This window comes from Mesoplodon bidens, assembly GCF_964165515.1.
Source record: "Mesoplodon bidens genome assembly, chromosome: 5".
Lineage (NCBI taxonomy): Eukaryota > Metazoa > Chordata > Mammalia > Artiodactyla > Ziphiidae > Mesoplodon > Mesoplodon bidens.
This window is the reverse complement of record NC_138161.1, coordinates 72,417,725-72,431,667: the sequence shown is the minus strand read 5'-3', so window position 1 is coordinate 72,431,667 and position 13,943 is coordinate 72,417,725. Positions and strand designations below refer to the sequence as shown.

The following is a 13,943-nucleotide window of genomic DNA, read 5'->3' as shown; positions in this document are numbered from 1 at the left end:
AAGGCAGACACCTGCTACCAGGCACAAGAAGTGCAAATATTTGGGAACAAGAATACAGCCTACCACAGTGCTTCCCTCAGCTTTCTACTTAAATCTGTCAAACTATAACCAATAAAATAGATCTGTCTATGAAGCATTATTCCAGCCCTTTCCTCTTATGGTCTAGAGCAGGGGTCCCCAATCCCTGGGCCATGGACCTGTACTTGTCTGTGGACTGTTAGGAACCAGGCCACACAGCAGGAGGAGAATGGCGGGCGAGCAAGCAAATCTTCATCTGCCACTCCCCATTGCTCCCCATTGCTCGCATTACTGCCAGAACCATTACCCCTCTCATCCGTGGAAAAATGGTCTTCCACGAAACCGGTCCCTGGTGCCAAAAATGTTGGGGACCATTGGTCTAGAGTATATATTCAAATGCATTTTGAAAATTACATAGACTGCTTACGAATGAGTTAGGAAATTACTTTGGAGAAAAGAAGAAGATGGATTTGGCTCTTCTGTTGCAAATTTCCTTGCAAATTTTTTTAGTGCATGTGGTAGTTAATTTTATGTGTCAATTTGAGTGGGCCGTGAGTTGCCCAGATTAAATATTGCTTCTGGGTGTGTCTGTGAGGGTGTTTCCAGATGGGATTGTAACAGGGAAGAGCCAATTTTGACTCCATGTTGGATCTGTTTCTTTGACTTCAGCCTTTGCTTTTTGTTGCTTTTGTTACTGTAATCACACATAATAGGCTGCCTCAGGAACCCTACCCACGTGTGAATGGCTGCAAGAAAGAAGAAATTACACATCCCCTCCCTGAGGCTGGCCATTCCAGGAGATGTTTTGCAAGGCTGTTGGCCCTTTTTACTTCCTCCCCGCCTCTCCCTCTCTATTCTGCCTTTTTACTTTACTTCCCCCTCTAATTCTATAAAAGAAACTGGCATCCAGACCCCGATAAGATAGTGTTCTGGGAGGACCCTAGTCTGCCATCTTCTCAGTCTGCCGGCTTTCCGAATAAAGTCGCTATTCCTTACCTCAATACCTCGTCTCCTGATTTACTGGCCTGTTGGCAGCGAGCAGAGTGAGCTTGGACTCGGTAACAGGATTAGCATTTGGATCAGTGGACTCTGTAGATTGCCCCCTCCAGTGTGGTTGGACACATCCATCCCTTGAAGGTCTGAAAAAAACAAAAGGCAGAGGAAGGAGGAATTTGCCCCCTTTTTCCTGCCTCACTGGGGAGCTGGGATGTCTCATGCCCTTGGAATGAAGGACCTAAGATCATTGATTCACCTGGTCTCAGGCCTTCAGACTAGGACTGAATTATACCACCAGTTTCCTGGGTCTTCAGCTTGCAGACAGCAGATCTTGGGACTTCTCAGCCTCCATAATTTCTTGAGCCAGTTCCTTATAATAAATCTCCATTTGTATCTTTATCCATATCTGTATCTTCTATTGGTTCTGTTTCTCTGGAGAGCCCTGACTAATACAGTGCAGCAGCAGAGGAGATAAAGAAGACCCTGGAAAAACTAAGAAGAATGAAGTTACAGAAGAAATGAAGATTTTGTTTACTCCTTTGGAGCTTTCCTGTACTTATTTTAATTTGGTTTATTTATACATTTGTAATATTCTAAATCTATGGCATATGGCATACACACTTATAAATAATGTTGTTAAAAGCTGAGAATTTTCACAGTTCACTGAAAGCTGTCTTGAGAATGTGGTTCTAAGACTCCTTCATCCCCCCTGGGCCTGAACCTCTGGCAAGTAGACAGAGCTAAGTGTGTTAAAGCTGTTTGTGTCCAGAGGCTTGTCACCAAGTCCCCCAAGCCTCCATAAACTGGGCCAGTATTTGAGTGACTTAGAGCCTTTCTTCTTTTTGGACCAATTAATTAGCTAATCTTTGAAATGTAGTCTCTGGTTGCCACAGCAGAACTGGGCATGAGGGAACTTCTTAGGGGCAGAGACAAGAAGGTTCTGTGGGCAAAGAGGCTCCTCCTTTTTTGCCCCCAGTGCTAACACAGAAAACACAAAACAAAACAAACACACCCCCCCAACTCACTTCTGTTGAAGGGGTTCTGTTCAATTAGCCTAGATTTTTTAACATGAAGCACAGAGCCGCTTCTCTGCAGGGATCTCATTTGCTGGTGTTCTTGGTGCTTTCACAGTGGAGGAGAGAACAGGGCTAGGGCAATTTCCCTAAGATGAGTGCCTTGTCACCTTGCAACCCACACCTTTCCCCAGCCACTTGGTGAGGTATTGTGTTAGAATGGCTAAACATTTCCCAGAAGGTGGTATGAGGAATTCATTTTTAACGTAGTGAGGCTCCCAGGGAAAGGACCTACTAAATGTGACAGGGGATGGAGGTGTGCTCCCCCAGGTCTGGAGATGGAAAAGCAGAGAGAAGTTGTGTCTGTGGTGTTGTGGGAGATTCCTGCTTTCTCCTGGCTCCCACTTCTTGGTATGTCCTGAGGTCACTTTTTTAAGGAGACCCCACTCCAGTACCAGGTGTCAGAAACTCCTACTGTGTAGCTACATTTGAGAAGGACCTGGCATCACCCTTGGCTTATAGCACAGAGGGCTTATCATGGTTCTGGGGGCCCAGGACACCAATGAGGAAGCCAGGCAGGAGCCGCCTCAGAGTCTAGGACGAAGGCCACTTGGCAGAGACCAGCAACAGGAGCTGCCTGGGCTGTGCATCACCACGGAGCCATTGCTCATGCCAGCACCTTCGGCAGGAAGAGTCTGCAGGCCACCCTGAGACCCTGCCGGACAAATACAGACCTGTGGGGAGGGAGCTGAAGTTTCAGAAACTACTCAGATAAGGGCTTAAGGGGAAATGAAGGTTAAACTGTCCATACTATCTCCACAGTCTTACTCTGGCTCGGGGCCTGAGAAACACACCTGCTGTGGCTGCCTCCACAGACCTCACTCTGCTGTGGTCCTGGAGGCTGAGGGTTTGGACAATGGCCTGATGGGGAGTTGGAGGCAGGAACTCGACCATGGGTTTGACCACCACTGTCATTCATTCTTAATCAGGGCACTTAACTCTCTTGGGCATCATGAAAATAGAAATTATGGGGACATCGGTGGAGAGCTACTTGAGCTTTTTAGAAGAAAGATTTTATGTCAACTGTCTGTATTGCTAGTCACCTTGTTATTTCTTGGACTTGATTTCTAAATACTTCAAAGGAAAAGATATTAACAAAGTACATGAAGGGACTTTCTTTCTGGAACCATTTTTGCTTACTGTAGCCACAAAGTCAAATTATACTTAAAAAACTTATCAGGTAGCTTGATATCTGGTCTGTTGCATATATTTTATTGTTCTATTACCACAGCACCAGCCAATTACTTCCCATAACTGTTTTCTAACATACTGTTTGCCTTGTTCTTAAAAGACCTAGTGGTGATTTACTTATTTACATATTTATATATGTGGGGACTGTTAATGTATTATATCTATAACTCATCTTCTACTTGCCTAGTCTAAGTATCAATATTATTTTTCATTACTTGGACTGAATATTTTTCACTAACCATTATTACGTTGTTTAAATTTTGCAGTGGTCTCGATACAACTGTGGAAGGTGGGTGATTTAGTGTGATATAAGCTTACTTCATCATAGCTGGAAGCTGAGGTCTTAATCTTGAGTTTTTTATTTCAATGGTCACATTTTCCCTTGAGATATTCTATTTGGTTGTTTTCAAATCAGCATCATCTTTTTTTTGATAATATTCTGTTTCTATCTTGTGTTTTCTATTCTTTATTATTTTAATCATTTGATATATACTTATTTTATAGTTTATATCCTATTAAGTTATCAGAAATTCTCAGGGGTTTATTTATTTATTTATTTTTATTGGAGTAAAATTGCTTTACAATGTTGTGTTAGTTTCTGCTGTACAACGAAGTGAATCAGCTATGTGTATACCTATATCCCTTCCCTCTTGGAACTCCCTCCCACCCCACCCCCCATGCCACCCATCTAGGGCATCACAGAGCACCGAGCTGAGCTCCCTGTGCTCTACAGCAGGCTCTGCTTAACTATCTATTTTATACATGGTAGTGTATTTATGTCAAACCTAATCTCCCAATTCATCCCACCCTCCCCTTCCCCCCTTTGTCCACATGTTCGTTCTCTACGTCTACGTCTCTATTCCTGTCCTACAAATAGGTTCCTCTACATCATTTTCTAAATTCCACATATATGCCTTAATATACGATATTTATTTTTCTCTTTCTGGCTTACTTCACTCTGTATAACAGATTCTAGGTCCATCCACATCTCTACAAATGACCCAATTTCATTCCTTTTTATGGCTGAGTAATATTCCATATGTATATATGTACCACATCCTCTTTATCCATTCACCTATTGTTGGACATTTAGGTTGTTTCCATGTCCTGGCTATTGTAAATAGTGCTGCAATGAACATTGGGGTACAGGTCTCTTTTTGAATTATGGTTTTCTCAGGGTATATCCCCAGTAGTGGGATTGCTGGGTCATATGGTAGTTCTATTTTTAGTTTTTTTTTTTTTTTTCTTTTTGCGGTATGCGGGCCTCTCACTGTTGTGGCCTCTCCCGTTGCGGAGCACAGGCTCCGGATGCGCAGGCCCAGCGGCCATGGCTCACGGGCCCAGCCGCTCCGCGGCATATGGGATCCTCCCAGACCGGGGCACGAACCCGTATCCCCTGCATTGGCAGGCGGACTCTCAACCACTGCGCCACCAGGGAGGCCCTATTTTTAGTTTTTTAAGGAACCTCCATACTGTTCTCCATAGTGGCTGTATCAATTTACATTCCCACCAACAGTGCAGAAGGGTTCCTGTTTCTCCACACTGTCTCCAGCATTTACTGTTTGTAGAGTTTTTGTTGATGGCTTTTCTGACCTGTGTGAGGTGATACCTCGTGTAGTTTTGATTTGCATTTCTCTAATAATCAGTGATGTTGAGCAGCTTTTCATGTGCCTCTTGGCCATCTGTATGTCTTCTTTGGTAAAATGTCTATTTAGGTCTTCTGCGATTTTTTAATTGGGTTGTTTGTTTTTTTGATATTGAGCTCCATGAGCTGTTTGTATATTTTGGAGATTAATCCTTTGTCTGTTGCTTCATTTGCAAATATTATCTCCCATTCTGAGGGTTGTCTTTTCATCTTGTTTATGGTTTCCCTTGCTCTGCAAAAGCTTTTAAGTTTAATTAGGTCCCATTTGTTTATTTTTATTTTTATTTCCATTACTCTAGGAGGTGGGTCAAAAAAGATCTTGCTGTGGTTTATGTCAAAGTGTGTTTTCCTCTCAGAGTTTTACAGTGTTCGGTCTTATATTTAGGTCTTTAATCCATTTGGAGTTTATTTTTGTGTATGGAGTTAGGTAGTGTTCTAAGTTCATTCTTTTACATGTAGCTGTCCAGTTTTACCAGCACCACTTATTGAAGAGGCTGTCTTTTCTCCACTGTATGTTCTTGCTTCCTTTGTCATAAATTAGGTGACCATATGTGTGTGGGTTTATCTCTGGGCTTTCTATCCTGTACCATTGATTTATATTTCTGTTTTTGGGCCAGTACCATACTGTCTTGATTACTGTAGCTAGCTTTGAAGTATAGTTTTATTATATATTATCTGCTGATTCAGTTCGCATTTGCTTCTGCCAGATGCCTCAAGAGGGTATTGACAGTTGAGAACCAATTTTTATGTTAATTTCTTGGTTTGGGATGTCTTAAGCCATACAGCTACTGCATATTTGAATTTCAAATGTAAGTGAGCAGAGAGACATGGTTGCAAAATATGAAGGAAGAGATTTCTTTTCTCCATTTTGTTTACTTGTGAGTGAATGTTTCTTGGGTCATATTTTCACTTAAGATATGGACTGCATATAGGATTCTGACTTTAGGTGTTTATATTAGTTCCAACTCTCCACATTACATGGCCTCAAGGTCTTGGCTGCTGTGAGTTCTGAGTTCCTCGGGCTGCTGAGACATCAGCACCTATTGCTCCCTCTGATTTTCAGTTTTCTTTTTGTATAATCCCAAAGGATTTGCCTCATTTTCTTGGGGGTTCAATTGTGTTATATGTGAAGAAACTTACATACTTTATTCAACATTTCTGGGTGTTTCTTTAGGCAAAGGTTTTCAAGTTGTCTGATTTTTCATAATTTCAGAAATGAAAGTCTTAACTGACATAATTTACATTGCTGGGTTACAGTAAAACTTGTTAAGTGTTACCTATTATTAAATAACATCATCAACATTATTTCCACATATCTATAAAATGTGAACATTTGGATTATAATATATATATTATATTATAAATATTAAGATATATATGCATGTAATAGATTATATATAGTATATAATAGATTATAAAGCTTTGTGATAACTCCTCTGTGAACTGGGTGTATGGTTACTGGATAGTACAATGTAGATCATGCTACTAAAACACAATAAAATCTGGCCTGTTAAAATAATTGGAAGTACATCACCCTTCTCTCAACTACATATTTCTCTGTCTTTAAAATCTTTGTTTTAAAACTCTGATTATCTCAGTGAAATTAGAAAATGTTGTGGCTTCGAAGCTTTTAAACATTGAAAGATATATCTCTAAGAGTGTATATTTATGTGTGAATCACTTCACATTCACTCATATATATTATTTATATTTGAATTTTAAAATTTTATATTTGCATGAAATTGTATATCCTTTTTTTCCTTTTGTAGGAGGATACTTCATCGAGACTTGAAGTCAAAGAATATATTTCTGAAAAATAATCTACTTAAAAATTGGTAAGATTTTAAGACTATGTATTCTATGAGAGAGGATATTCTACATGTTATTAATATATCAAATTAGAGTATAAAGTACCTAAAAGTGTTAGAATAATCATTGGTTTATTCAAACTTACTAAATTTTTGTTCTTGATTCGTTGTGCCCAACAACAAAAAACCCAATTATTTTGTTTCTGATTATCTGATATAAACTGAGGTATAAAACATTTGCTACATATTAGATAGATTCAACAAATATCTTTTGAGTTCCTATTCCATGCCATGCACTAACCATTAATAAATGATTAGTCTTGTTTTACTAGTTTGATTACTACAGTTTTCCCACTCCCCCACTTATTTTATCACAAGCAATTAGCAGTTATCACAGATAATTAAAATGTTGATATAGTTAGTTCTCCTTTAGAACTGTACTTACACTCATAACAGTTACTGGATTGTTTGATCTTATGTAGGTGTTCTTAGAGGGGGAAACATAAAAGCATGCAACTAATTAGGCAAGTATACTGAAGCTGATAGATTCAAATTTTTACAGTCATGTTCTTGAAAAGTCTCAGGTTTTTTGTTTAAAATTTCTTTATTGTAAATGAAGAACAAACTCTCCCCCCCAGATAAAATTGCAAATCATTATATTCAATGCTTCCAGAATCATTCTGTTTGTTGTTATTCAGACTTGAAATAGCTTTTTGTTTCAAGTTGCTGGTTTTCCATAATTCCAGAAAAAAAAGTTTTAGCTTACATAATTCACTTTCCTGTCTTCAAAGTCTTCTTTCTCCTATAAGGCTTTTATTTTTAAAGCTATTCACCAGTATTGTATAATTTAAAATGTGTGACTTTTCTTTCCCTTTAAAATGGTATGAATCATTGCATATTAAAATTGTCAAATTAGACAGTTGTTAATTTCCAGTACAGTATTGATTTTTGTGTTTTAAAGTATTCATAAAAATTAATTATTATTTCAAGGGTATTTTGGAGTTTCTCGACTCTTAATGGGATCCTGTGATCTAGCCTCCACTTTAACTGGAACTCCCCATTATATGAGCCCGGAGGCTCTGAAACACCAAGTCTATGACACAAAATCGGATATCTGGTGAGTGGGCATGGGCTGGTCCAGGCTCCTTATTCATTTGCTACCCTGAGAGATGGTGCATTTTGTTTTTAGGCTCATTTACTTACTACGTCCACTCACTTTATCCCTTTTAAATATTAATTATTCTGTGAGCAGTGTAAAAGAAGGTCATTTGGATTAGAAACTTGATATATTCCATTAAAGTGATTTCAAAAATTCTCTTTATTCATAGATTAACTGGTTGGTTTGGATTTTTTCTTCTTGAACCATGAAGGAAAGTTCCTAATGTATCACAAACATTAAATTTTGATATGTTTCTGCTAGTCTATTACATAAAGCATTTGTAATTCTAAACACTGTGCTTTATTTTTTTCTTTTAGGGTTAACTTCCACCTCTGTGGGGAATATATAGCTTACCTTTGTTTTTTGTCTTCTTGTTGCTTTTAAGAATTTTTACTAAAGATATTAGCTTTAAGGATCAACTTAAATTAAAAAAATTCTGGGTTTTCAGTGACAGATACATTTGAGATTTCTCAGCTTCTTTGAGCTCTGTTCCAAAGGAATTTCTCCTTCTTCATTGGGGAATCAGTTTAAATCTCAGTGCAAGAAGCCATGTGGAAAATTGTATTCTGTTGATAGCAATAGATCCTAATTGGGGAAAATTTCCTTTCCTTTGAAGAAGAATCTTATATAATTTTTCAACTTGATAAGGATTGAAAGGACAATTTAGCTGAGAACTTGTTAATTAAGTAAATAATTATTGTATGCAAATCAACTTAAGTAGTTCTGAGCTTTCAAAGATGAGCCGTGTGAAATATTGTGCCTGCTTCATTCTTCTCAAGAAGATAAAGTAGAAAATTACCTTTTCTCTGGTTAGGGAAAAATAAGCACAGCAGGGGTTATGCGTTGGGATTTTCAACAAGGTCATTACTCCTGTTCTTGCTCTGGTCCCTCCCAAGTGGGAGAGAACACTGTCACTATTAGGTCTGGCTGGGGCAGATCCCTATCCATCCTGCCCCTTCAATCACTCTTGGGATTACACATTTCTAGGTTCTTCAGTTTTTTTTTTTTTTTCATCGTTAACTAGTTTCTTCCCTGGTGGTCTTTTCCAATTCACCTATCATCTTTTCTCAATCACGACGTTCCCTGATTCCCTCCAAAAACAAAAACAAAAACAAAAACCAGACAAAACCCACAAAAGTATGTTCAGATGAATGAGTTTCTTTAAACTTTGCTTTATTGAACATCTACTATTTGCCCATGGCTGTTCAACAGCCCTTAACATATAAAATCAAAAGTGATAGGATTCCTGACCCTTAGGAAAAATCTTCTTGCTCTTTTTGGTGTACCTTTCTCCAGTTAGAGAAAAACTAGTCTTGGGCTTTGGATTGAATTTGAGTTAACATACCTAAATCTCTCTTCACACTTATTTTTTTATTATTATTATGGACATTTAAAAATAGATTTAAATATAAAATGTCTTCATGATTAAGTTTACATGGTATCTCAGGAAGATGTTACATCATGTCATTTGAATGAAGAGTAAATTAATTTTATGAAGCTCATCAGTTAAGTCCTTGGTATTACGTATAGCAAGAAAGCTGACTCCTTTTGACAGGTGTCTATGTTTGCTTGCCAAATCGGATGGACGTCACCTAGAAAACCAAGGCAAAGGAGCCCACAGAGAGGAGGACGTAGAGTCTTTTCTTTCAGTTGTGTCTGTCTTACTTCTTAAAAAAAAAACCCAAAAACTTAAAACAAAAAACTGTTCCTAGTATTGCATGAAGAATCATAGGAATATCAGACAGTATTGCTATAATGTTTTAGGCTTACAAAAATGATATCTGACTCAGGCAAAACTTAAAAAAGCCAACACCTCCCAAATATAGAAATGCAGGGGAATTTTAATATATTTTTGCAAGCATTAGGTCAGCTCTCCTTGCACAGATTACCAACTACTCAGCAAGTTCTAGGCAAGGATTTATCATCATCATGACCCCAAATAATGACCTTATTATGAATTTAGTAATTACCTTGGTTGTATCCAAATCAAAATGGGTTTATCTGGTAATGAAATGTCTACTGTTGAACCTAAAGTGGAAAGAATAACAGAGAAATATAAATTATAGTGGTAGATATATAAGTGTAGTGAGTCATCTTTCGGAGACACTCTTAGAAAATTTAGACTGAATGGGGTTGAGAATTTTTCCACTGAATCTCAGTGTGTAGCACCTGTTTACTGTGGAATATTGTCTTAGGATTGGAAACACTTATGAATAATTGACAGGTGTTTTGCTTTAGCATTAATGGCTGTACATATTTATTTATAATGCTTAAAGAAGAAGAATTGTTATAATACTAACTATATTTTCATCTGTTAATGCTTGCTCATATGTAACCTTGTCCTCCTTCTTCAACCTGCTTAAAGCTTTTGGGATTCATTTATTTACAGCAATCAAGTACAGGAAGTCCCTTTCTTAAAAGTGGGTTAGGTTCTCAAAGTTTGTAAACAATTATTTGGAAAGTTAGGATAATTAGGTTCACTGAGGAAAATACTTTGAACATGGCTGATTTGTATAATTGCTGAACATTTTTTCCCCCCACAGGAAAAGTATAATATATGAGTTGGGTTCCTAGACTAGTTCTTTAAATTGGTTTAAACTATGAATAGTTAGAACTTATTATTTTTGTAAGAGAAACAAATAAAGGACAATGACAATATTATTGGAATAATGGTACTGTAATTAAGCAGAAAGGAAACAGACTATTCATTGTTGGCCTTATTTGTCATGTTGTGAGAGGTCACCAGATGGCCATACATTCTTTGGGTGATTTAAGTGGAGTTAATGGTGGTGGGGAAAGTATAATGGGATGCTCTCAAAGTTTTGTTCAGGGGTCTGGTATGGTAGTTGGCTGGGTAGGGGACACTGGAGGAGTGTAGTTCACACCCAACATTGGAGTCAGGGTGTAGTGACCTTGGACGGAAATGTTAGACAAGGCTTAGCTTCAGGTGGAAGAAAACAAAGAGGAACCAGCACCTGCCTGGTCTGCCAGGGCTAAGAAAGTATCCTCACAGAAGAGCATTCCCAGGGTAGACAGGGTAAGGGGGTAGAGAGGAAAACAAACCTGTTTTCTGGTGAAGGATTTAGGAAAAGGGAGAAACAGGCCAACCTGACAGCAGGTTCTGTAGCTAATGTGGGACCTCAAGTAGCTGGCAGCCAGGATCCCCATCAGCTGCCTCTCGGTGAAACAAGTTCTCACCTGCCCATGTTCTGGGCATTTCTTGTGTGGGTTCAGAGCAAGCTGTTGGACAGCTTCACGTTCCTGGGGAGTGAGCCTTCTTGGGGAGTGAGCACTGGCATCAGTATTTTCACTCAGCAGAAGCTGAGGTAGGGAAACACTTAAGTCAGTGGCAGTAAATTTGAGTATTAATATATTTTTTTCAATGATGAGCATGAAATGATTGATACAAACTCTGCAGATAATGTTAACCTGGCCTGCTGGATTTTTAAAAGGGTATCATAATACAACAGCAGCAAAGGAACCAGGAATAGCTACCCTCTGTGGAGTGCTTACTCCATGATTGACATTTAATGTGCTAAATTCTTCATGTACTTATCTAAGTTTATTTGTTACTCCAAAAAAAACCCACACTATGTATAATTTTATAACTTTCTTTTTTTCATTTAGCAAAATAGAACATTGCTATGTAGCAAGAAAATATATATACATATCATCTAAATATTTGCATAGTATTCTATTCCTGGACACAGTAGTTTATCCAACCAAGACCTTAATGTTTTCTCTGAAGATTTCTCTTTGTCTTTCAGCATTTTTACCTGATGTATCTAGGTGTGGATTTGCATTTATCCTACCTGGGGTTAGTTGAGATTCTTGGACATGTAAATTAACATATTTCATCAAACTTGATCAGACTTGGGAGGCTTTCAGCCCTTCTTTTTTTGGGTATTTTTTTCTCCTATTTTCCCTCTTTCCTATCTTTCTGGTTTTCCCACTGTGTGTATGCTGGTGTGTTTTCTGGTTTCCCACATGCTCTGATGCAATGATCATTTTTCTTCATTTTTCTCTCTGTTCTTCAGATTGCATAATATCTGTCAGCCTATCTTCAAGTTCACTGATTCTTTCTTCTGCTAGTTAAAATCTACTGTTGAGCCCCTCTGAGGAACTTTTTGTTTAAGTTATTGTACTTTTCAACTCCAGAATTTCTATTTGATTTCTAAAATAATTTCTCTCTGTTTACTGATATTCTCCATTTGGTGTGACCTTTTATTATACTTTACTTCTTTAAGTAGTTTCCTTTAGTTCATTGAACATATTTAAAATGACTGCTTGGAAATCCTTTTCTGTTAAATCTGACATCTGAGCTCTCTCAATTAGTTTATGTTGCCTGCTGTTTTCCCCCACGTATCGATCATTCTTTCCTGTTTATTTGCGTGTCTCATAATTGGTGAAAACTGGACATTTTAGATGATATATTGGAGCAACTCTGGACACTTACTCTCCCCACTCCCCCACCTCTCTGGGGCTTGTTATTATTTGCTTGTTTATTCACCTAGTGAATAAACCCCTTTAATTTTGGTAAGACTGATTATGGCAAAATAATTACTATGTGCCTTCTGAGTCTAGGTCATAAAAGGTTGACAACGGTTCTGTCTGATTCCCTTGAGATCCTTGCTCTTGGAATTCAACTATGGTGTTGTGAGGAAGTCTGTGTAGCAGACTGGGAGTACAGTGTAGAAGGAATCAAGACCTCTGGGTTTTAGCCCTGGCTGAGCTTCTACATAATGGCCAACACCAATCAGCCAATCATGTGAGTGACTTGGAAATGGATCTTCCAGCCTCAACTGAGGTTGCCCAGCAAATGCTGTGGGGCAAAGATTCAAGACCTTCCTGTCAATTTCTGAGAGAATAGATTCATGAGCAAAATTATTGGCTCTTGTTGTTTTAAGGCACTAAGTTTTGAGGTGCTTTATTATTTATAGTGGTGAGTAGAACAGGGCTTTGTCAGGAGGACAATAAGCAGAGTTGAGACACAGCCTGTAGTCTGGGTCTCCGTTATGACAAGCTGGCACTGTTCATTTTCTTTATTTTGAGAAGTTCAAGAAATGGCTGGAGAGGAGGCCACACTTCTTGTGCCAGGAAAGCAGTCTGCTACCCTCCTTGCAAGTGCATTTGATGGGTGGATCCCGAGAACCTGGGCCTCAGTTGAGAGACTGGACCAGCAGCTTTTCCATGTGCCTCAGACTCTCCCACCACTCCACCTGGCTTCCCTTCTCCCGCTCATCCCAGGCCTGGACCACCTTCTGACTCCAGCACCATCTCTCCATCACTCACACAACTCAGCGGCATGTGGCAGCCAACTCAGACCAGCTCGCAAGGCTCTGCTATCCACATCTCTTCTCAACCCCACAGAAATCAATAAATGCTACAAATCAGGTTATACCTTTCCACCCAGAAAGCCAGTTTACCTCTTGCCCATGGGTTGTTCACAGAAAGAAAGAAATATCAAGACTTGTAAGTTCTTCACAGACGTAGAGAATGGACATGTGAACCTGGGGTGGAAGGGGAGGTTGGGACGAATTGGGGGATTAGGTTTGACATATATACACTACCATGTGTACAATAGATAGCTAGTGGAAACCTGCTGTAGATCACCAGGGATCTCAGTTCGGTGCTCTGTGATGACATAGATGGGTGGGATGGGGTGGGGGAGTTCCAAGAGGGAGGGGATATATGTATACATATAGCTGATTCACTTCACTGTACAGCAGAAACTAACACAACATTGTAAAGAAATTATACTCCAATTAAAAAAAAAGATGTGTAAGTTCTGGGCTTTGTCCTCAAAAGATTGGCAGCCACAAACAAATTGTCATATGTTGTTATAGTGCAATACAAGGAGTGTGTGCATTGCTCTGGTGTGTAAAGGAGTGAGTGATTCACTGCTAGAGTGAGGGTGCAGAGCATCAGCTACAGCCTCAGAGTGTGGATAATGCTGCTTAGGACAGGGAAGGATGGAGAAAAGTTTGACAAAATGCCTTTCAGGAAGAAAGATCCAGTGCCCATCACTGAAGGTAGGGGATGCCCACTGTGGG

At 38.9% G+C, this 13,943-nt stretch overlaps 1 protein-coding gene across 1 annotated transcript in view; it reads left to right on the top strand.

Moving 5' to 3' along the window:
• Positions 1-13,943, top strand: part of NEK11 (NIMA related kinase 11) — a gene marked incomplete at its 3' end in the record, with an annotated part of 289,656 nt that overhangs the window by 68,689 nt on the left and 207,024 nt on the right. The window contains 3 exon segments of the mRNA XM_081235786.1: positions 6,693-6,747; positions 6,749-6,758; positions 7,722-7,848. Of these exon segments, the coding sequence (XP_081091912.1) occupies positions 6,693-6,747; positions 6,749-6,758; positions 7,722-7,848 (192 nt within the window).